Consider the following 7,956-nt stretch of genomic DNA (forward strand, 5'->3'; position numbering starts at 1 on the left):
AAGAGATTGCTGTGTGGGGTAAATATTTATGTCAGACATTGTTGGATAGAGACCAAATATATGGTTTTACACACACATATGATCATTAAGAGTCGGGTGATTTTCACTTCCTGCTTTGTGATCTACGGCTTACTTTGAATAATTGTGTTTTGTTTGAAACTACCGTAATAAAGAAGTAGAGGACCGAATTGGAAGAAACCAATATGGCCAAGCACTTAAACATTACCAACAAACAAAATCAAACCTCCCTCCTAAAACCGCAATATTGCAACAGTCATCCTTCTTTGTATTCCACAATCAACTAGCCTTAACACAAGATATCCTGTAATTAGTGCACAATAGTTTTCATGACCATATGTGCGGAAGTATGATAACTATCATGCTATCGCGACCGCATCTTGCAATGATACATGTTCTAACGTGGGTGGGATACTTCACCAAAATTGCTCGTGGTGACACTAGTATTAGATGGATGCATTACTAGCCAACTATCTTTACGCGCGTTCAATGAGAGGAGATGTCTCCGTCGACTGATAATACATCTGTGACGATTTCGTCAATCTCAAGATGATCTGTCAGTTTGGTCCCAAGAAAGTACTCATAGGGCTAGGATGTCATACTCCCTCCGTTCCTAAATATTTGTCTTTCAGGAGATTTCAACAAGTGACTACATACGAAGCAAAATGAGTGAATCTACACTCTAAAATATGTCTATATACATCTGTATGTGATAGTCTATTTGAAATCTTTAAAAAGACAAATATTTAGGAATGGAGGGAGTATATGTGAGGTGCGTGTATGTATGAGCGTCTATGTCCGTCTTGTGTTAAAAAAAGTTATCTTTATGTGGGTCGCAAGTTAATCATTTTTTCTTGAGGTTTGACAACTCAATGAGATATTGACATATAGATACAAAACAGTAAAATAAATATATAATACAGATGTCGATGAAATTCCCTTTTTTGTGGCACTTTACCACAATTTAATTGCAGAAGACAAATTAAGAACGTTGTCCTGTCCAATTGGATGCCGACAGAATTACGGACTTCCTCCTATCATACTCTGAAACTGAACTGATCTGAAAATGAAGTAGGGTACCCATCCTTTCTTTCTGACGGAACGAGCAGCAAGCCAGAGTCTGGTGACTAGAGCCTGGAGCCAGTGCCGGCGACGTCGACGACGAAGCGGTAGCGGACGTCGTTGCGCGCGAGCCTGGCCAGCGCGTCGTTGATCCCGTCGGTGGAGACGAGCTCGATGTCGGCGGTGATGCCGTGCTCCCCGCACAGGTCCATCATCTCCTGCGTCTCCTTCATGCCCCCCGTCATGCTCCCGCTCACCGTCCTCTTCCCGAAGATGAGCGGGAAGGACGGCAGCTCCACCGGCTTGTCCGGCGCCGCCACCAGCACCAGCTTCCCGTTCACCTTGAGCAGCTCCAGGATGGGCCCCAGCGAGTGCTGCGCCGACACCGTGTCGATCACGTAGTCCAGGCTCCGAGCCATGGCCTGCATCTGCCTCTCGTCGGTGCTCAGGACGAAGTCGTCGGCCTTGAGGCTCTCCCTCGCCTCGCGCTCCTTGGCCGGCGACGTGCTGATGACGGTGACCTTGAGCCCGAACGCCTTGCCGAACTTGACGGCGACGTGGCCGAGCCCGCCCAGCCCGACCACGCCCAGCCGCCGCCCGGGCTCGCCCAGCAGCATCCCGTGCTGCTTCATGGGGCTGTACACGGTGATCCCGGCGCACAGCAGCGGCGCGGCGGCGTCGAGCGGGAGGGCGTCCGGGATGCGCACGAGGAAGCGCTTGTGGGCGACGAGCATGCTGGAGTAGCCGCCGTAGGTGACGCTGCCGTCCCAGAAGATGCCGTTGTAGGTGAGCGCGACCTTGTCGCAGTAGTTCTCCTCGGAGCGGCGGCAGTGGTCGCAGTCGAGGCAGGAGGCGGCGATGCATCCGACGCCGACGCGGTCGCCGGGGCGGAAGCCGGAGACGTTGGCGCCGACCCGGGTGACGACGCCGGTGATCTCGTGGCCGGGCACGAGGGGGTACATGGTGATGCCCCAGTCGTTGTTGATGAAGTGGAGGTCGGTGTGGCACATGCCGCAGTAGTGCACCTTGATGGTGACGTCGTCCACGCCGTTCTCCCGGCGCTTGAAGGCGAAGGGCACCACCTCGCCGGAGGGCTCCATGGCCGCCCACCCGCTCACCGCCTGCGTGTGCTTCGGGGTCACCTCCATCGCCGGCCAAAAATGTGCGAGTGGCTCTGCGTGCGTGAGACAGTGAAAGATTCTTGGTGTCTGTGGTGCTGGTTGTTGTGATTGCTGCATCGTCTCAGCTACTTATATAGTGTGCTTGATCTTCACGCGGTTGGTCCATCTCAGTGCCTCAGTGGTCCGGTCGTTCGTGAAGCCTTATTATGTTGGAGGTTAGGTTAATTTCGGTTAAGTAGTTTTAAGGGGTGGTTGCACTTGACCTGCTAAGGCGTTAACTATAATCATTAAACACTTGGTCATGTTGGACGTGTTCGTTAGCAAACTTAAACCACGTACTTGGTTTAAAAAACTGCTTAGTGGCGTGTGATTTCAAGACTATTTCAGAGGTATATATGGCAAAAATTGTGGGAGAGACCTCTATGTTCCTCAGCTTAAATCATTCTATAATTGTTTACAATTCTATCATCTATTTTACATGAGGGCTAGAGGGTGGTCTTGGAGCAAGAAAAGTGTTGAGCCCAGACGTATTATGGTACGATTGAGCCTGAGTTGGAGGGACAACGTTCGAGATCTCATCCGACCGTATATTTCTCACTGATTGGGAGATTGGAATGGAATCCAAGGAGAACTGATTGGATGTCATGGAACGAAGGGGGCACTACGTTGGTTGACAGTCTTGTTCATTAATAAATAATATAGTTCATTTGGTTAGGTATTTTTTCTTATAAAAAAGACCCTCAGAGAGCATCTTATACGTATCTTATACTCCCTCCGTTCCTTTATATAAGGTGTATTTATTTTTTGACAAAATTCCACATTGTAAGGTGCAGTTCTTCTAAATCCTCATAATTCCCTTTGTATCCCTCCAAAAAGAGGAATGGAATGACAACTTGACTTAATACAACATGTAAAATGCAAAATTACACCAAAAAAATAATCATATTTAACGTCTTCTTTTTCGATCGTTCATCGTCTACCGAAGCATTGATTTGCATCGAACAAGCAATAAGCGAAATAGACATATGCAAACGATCTTTTCATACAAGGCTTTGAAGACCACAACAACCACTCACCATGAACAATGAGATCCGGTAACCACTGAAATTAAAGAACATTGGTCAGAGAAACACCACAAGCAACGGATGCTTTCAATCCTTCACCATCAATCTGAAGGGTCGGAGAACCTAGACCTTGTCACAAAACAAACAAAGAGAAAAGGTCGAAGTCGTGCTAGAAAATCCAGCCAACTGCTTCCTCTGATGGACACACCAACTACCCAGATCCGAAGATAACCAACAGACCCAACAACATTTACCCTAACTAGCCATTCATTAGTATCAGACAGAAATCGTCAAGTTAGGAGGAGCCCGAAGGAACCTTATTACAATGCATCATCATCGTAGCCACCTCGTTGGAGAACCAAGACTTTAGGGAAAACCGTGACCTACAAGAACTGAAAACTACAAAGGGATGGCTCCCCACTCCTTTAGATGTCGACGAAGCCGATTGACAAAAGATGGGGGAAGGGGGGTGGTAAAATAAATCAAGATTTACTCCTAGAAACACTGTCTAGAATGCTTTTTACGAATCACACAGGTGCGGGGGTGACGGTGTAATATACCGCTATTTTTTTAAATAATAAATTTTTTATATTAAATTTTAGAAATATTACGCCGTAATCATATTTAAAAAAAATATTACCCAGTCGACCTACTGCTGACCGATTGGATCCGGTCGGCCTACTACTGGCCGATTGGCCCCCAGTCGGCCCACTGCCGACCGATTGGATCCAGTTGGCCCACTGCTGGCCGATTGGCCCCAGTCGGCCCACTGCTGGCCGATTGGCACCCAGTCTGCTTCCTCTAGGCCGACAGGTGCATGCACCCATTTATCTGTTGAATACGTATTTGAAAAATATTGAAGAAGTATTTGAAAAAATGTTGATCATGCATACAAAAATGTTAGTCAAGCATTTGAAAAAATATTGAACAAGTATTTGAAAAATGTTGAACAAATATTTAAAAACTATTGAATAGGTATTTGAAAAATGTCGAAGAAGAATATTAAAAAATGTTGATCATGTATATAAGAATGTTAATCAAGCATTTGAAAAAATGTTGAACAAGTACTTTATTATGATAGTGATTTTGTATCACATAAATCAAAAATTAAAAGAGTAATTATTGGTCAAAATCTTGTGTTAACGCAATGAAATACACCTTATTCATCGGAACGGAGGGAGTATACAGTAAGACGACATGCTACCGACAGAATCATAGGTTTCCAAACTTATCCATTTTGAGTATGTTTGACAAGTTTTTAAAATTTTATCAAATTTGAAGTTTCATAACTTGGTACGAGCTACCAACATAATCGTAAGTTCCAGAACATACGAATTTTGAATATATTTGACAAGTTTTTAAAATTTCAACTTCTAAAAATTGGTACGAGCTACCGACAGAATCGTAAGTTTCAGAACCTACTTTGGAACTTGGTACGATATGATAAGTTTCATAAGCTATGATCTAGTATAAAATTGTTAGTTTCAGAAACTACCCTCGTGTGAAATCCAAGAACTTTGCGTATCGCGAGACAATCAGACAACTAACATGGCTGGATAGGTATGTGCCCCTAGGAATTTCTGGATTGCGCATATACCGCCAAAAGGTACTACTGCACTATACAGTAAGAGGACATGCTACTGCAGATTTGTCGAGTGGATCCAAATACTGGTGACAAGATCATTTTGCCTGCTGGTCGGCTCGACACACAAGCAGCAGCTGTATACCACGGGATTTGTATTTTTCCTCTCATTTTGAATCCGATCGATCAGACATGTGATGCATCTGTCAGAGGTTTGTATGCGTGAACCTGAATGACGGAGAAGAAAAGACGCATGATCGAGTAACATTACTGCGCACAGGTATAATTACAAATAAATGGCAAACTTTCACCACCTACCGCGGCATTTTAGAGGGTGCTTGGATCCAAGGGACTATTTTTAGTCAGTCTCTTTTAGAGGCTAAAGTTCCAAGCACCCAGTCTTGAGGCTAAAAACTTTTAGTCATAGGAAACCTACTAAAATATGTATTAGCCCTCTCTCTCCTCATTTAATTCCTCTACTTTAACACATGCGAGTTCTGGATTGGATGGTTTGGAGGATAATAAATGCTCAATAATTTGATTTTAGTCTCTTTAGTATTTAGATCCAAGCATGGGTGAGGCTAGCAAGTTTTAGTCCCACTACTTTTAGTCATGGGACTAAAACGTATCCAAGCACCCTCTTAATTAGCAGCAGCACGCGCGTTCATGGGCTAGAAAAACAAACAACGGTCCTGTACTTTAAATTAAATAATAAATATTATAAAGAGTCTGATGCGACATGTGACTGTGTTCGAGCTCGTCATTGCGCTGCTTCTTCTTCCGCTTTGTTTACGACGAGAAACACCGTTGACGTAACAGCGCCTACGTGCGTGGTGATTTCCCGGAAAAATCACATGTAGGAGTACTTGCTCCACAGACCACAGCTCGAACGGAAATCACCGAGAAACTCGTGTTGAAGTTGAGGTGAAACTGACCGGTTTCGCCATGTGAAGAAGCGTGACCGGTGGCCGTGGGAAAGGGAGCCAGCCAGACCCTGGAACGACCGCCAGTTTGTGCGTCCAGTCCACATGCGTGCCTCCGAGTAGTTTCAGTTTCAGTCTCAGTCAGTCTTTCGCTCCGTTGAGTGTTTCAGACTGACAGGGATCGATGAGATTGCTCTTCAGTTGTACTAGCACCCAACGCACGTCCACCTGAGAAACACAAACAGAGTAAGAGCATCTACAGCCGGGTGCCTTAAACCCGTCTTATACGTCCGGACGGGTCGCTAGATCACTATCCGGTCGCAAAAATTGAGCCAGACGGGCGCCTCAAACGGACCTCAAACGTCCGGGCTGACCGGCACCCGTCATATCCAATCCAAATATGGAGTGGATATGGAGGTGCTCAGTCGCACCCGGGAACACACGCCACGCCGCACTGACTATAGGGTCCCACGTGGACTCGCTCGGAAACCCAACGATTCGACGGACGCCGCGTCCATCGCCACGGTGTGAACGCCGTGTGGCGCCGCTCCGGCTTGCTGCCCGAGACCAAATCTGTCTATTTAAGCTGGCCGGCGCCTCGCAACCCTAGCCCATCCACCTCCCCACTCTCCACGCCGCCAGTCCGAACCCGGCGCTCTACCCACGCTCCGGCGCTCCGCCATGGTCCGGAGGAAGATCACCTACTACGCAATGCTCACACCAGAGCACCGGTACGAGATCTAGCAGGAGATCTGGGCGAGACAAGCCGCGTGCACCGCCTGCATCGCTGCTGGGCTGCCTCCGGACTTTACGGAGCCGAAGGAGGAGGAAGAGCAGCCGGGAGGGGGGGGGAGGAGGGAGAGGAGCTGGCTCCAATGGAGGTGGAGCAGCCGGAGCAGCCGGAGCAGGAGCAGAAGCTGGAGCAGGCGGGGGCGGAGTTTGATGTTGCCCAATCGGAGGAGATGGTGGAGCAGCAGACCATCTTGGAGTCCATCCAGAATAAGGCCTATGTGGAGGCCAACCGGGTGTTACCTCCGGCAGGAGCAGGCGGTGTCCGACGCGCTCTTCGCTGAACTCGACGCCGAGATAGAGGAGGAGGAGACCGGAGCGGAGGCGCCGGAGAAGCCGGAGCTGCAGCTGCTTTCTATGCTACTGGAGCCAGGCACGGAGATCGTCGACATCTCCAACAAGGAGCAGCTAGGTGATCGACGTAGTGCATGGGTTTATTTCGTTTGTATGTCTTTGTATGGATTTAAGAATCTAGCATGAGATGTTCGGATGCAACTCGTGAAATTTGAGACGTGCCCAGTCACAACCCGCGAATGCGTCCAGACGCGTCCGCGGGCGTTTGAGGAGACAACAGGAATGACCAAGATAAATATACCAAAATTTACATATGGATAAAAACCAGCATAGTATCTAGCTCCAGTTTTGACAACATGGCAAACCGATCTATCAAGGAAATAAATATCACAGGGGGAATTTTTCCTTGCAGCGGTGTTGCTTCTTGTGCAGGTCGCCGATCGCAGGGGTACGTTCAAGGAATGTTGTTGTATCGGCGCCCCCTTGGACGGTAGGAAGAGAAGAGGCGAGACTAGGTGGCGGTAGATGATGACAAGAACAAAAGAATGATGTTTCAAGTGGACGCTTCCCTCTTATAAGGCTGTATCAATAACTCCTAGGCACAACAACTGCTATCTCGATATGATTTTCGGCCGAATAAGTTAGAGCCCTCTCGCCAAAGGCAAGGATGACATTGCGAGGGACAGTGAGGCGTGCCGTCGTAGGCGAAGAAGAGGAAGGGAGGCAAGAAGGTTGAGGTGGAGAGGCAGAGCGGTTGGTGGATGAAGAAATCCGTTGGCTGGAGGAAGAAGACAACATGCGAGCGATGTATTTTAATGCAATGGTTCGTAGATTCAACTGACCCTATGCATAAACATGCTTCCAAAACATAGTTTTACAAGTACACCTTACAATGTTTTACCTAAAAAATCATGAATATTTTTCAAAAATTTGTGAAGACTTTGCAAAAAATCATGAATATTTTTTCTAAAAAATGCCATGAATACTTTATTTAGTTACATGACCATTTCTTGAAAATGTATAAACATTTTTAAGACTTCATGCATTTTTCAAGAAAAAAAATGCGGAAACACTTTTTCATTTAGATAGATAGAGGCATGTAG

The 7,956-nt window shown here is 46.9% G+C and overlaps 1 protein-coding gene across 1 annotated transcript; it reads right to left on the reverse strand.

Moving 5' to 3' along the window:
* Window positions 1–891: 891 nt before the first annotated feature.
* On the reverse strand, window positions 892–2,309 carry LOC125540805 (putative cinnamyl alcohol dehydrogenase 6). Its single transcript, XM_048704359.2, has one exon. It carries the CDS (start codon window positions 2,226–2,228, stop codon window positions 1,146–1,148), a length of 1,083 nt encoding a protein of 360 aa, XP_048560316.2. The 5' UTR covers window positions 2,229–2,309; the 3' UTR covers window positions 892–1,145.
* Window positions 2,310–7,956: the final 5,647 nt, after the last annotated feature.

Source organism: Triticum urartu, chromosome 2A (genome assembly GCF_056163025.1).
Source record: "Triticum urartu cultivar PI428250 chromosome 2A, HENAU_Tu73, whole genome shotgun sequence".
Lineage (NCBI taxonomy): Eukaryota > Viridiplantae > Streptophyta > Magnoliopsida > Poales > Poaceae > Triticum > Triticum urartu.

What these genes read in the sequence shown, in the direction of transcription:
- LOC125540805 (XM_048704359.2), bottom strand. Translation starts at nt 2,228, where the DNA reads ATGGAGGTGACCCCGAAGCACACGCAGGCGGTGAGCGGGTGGGCGGCC.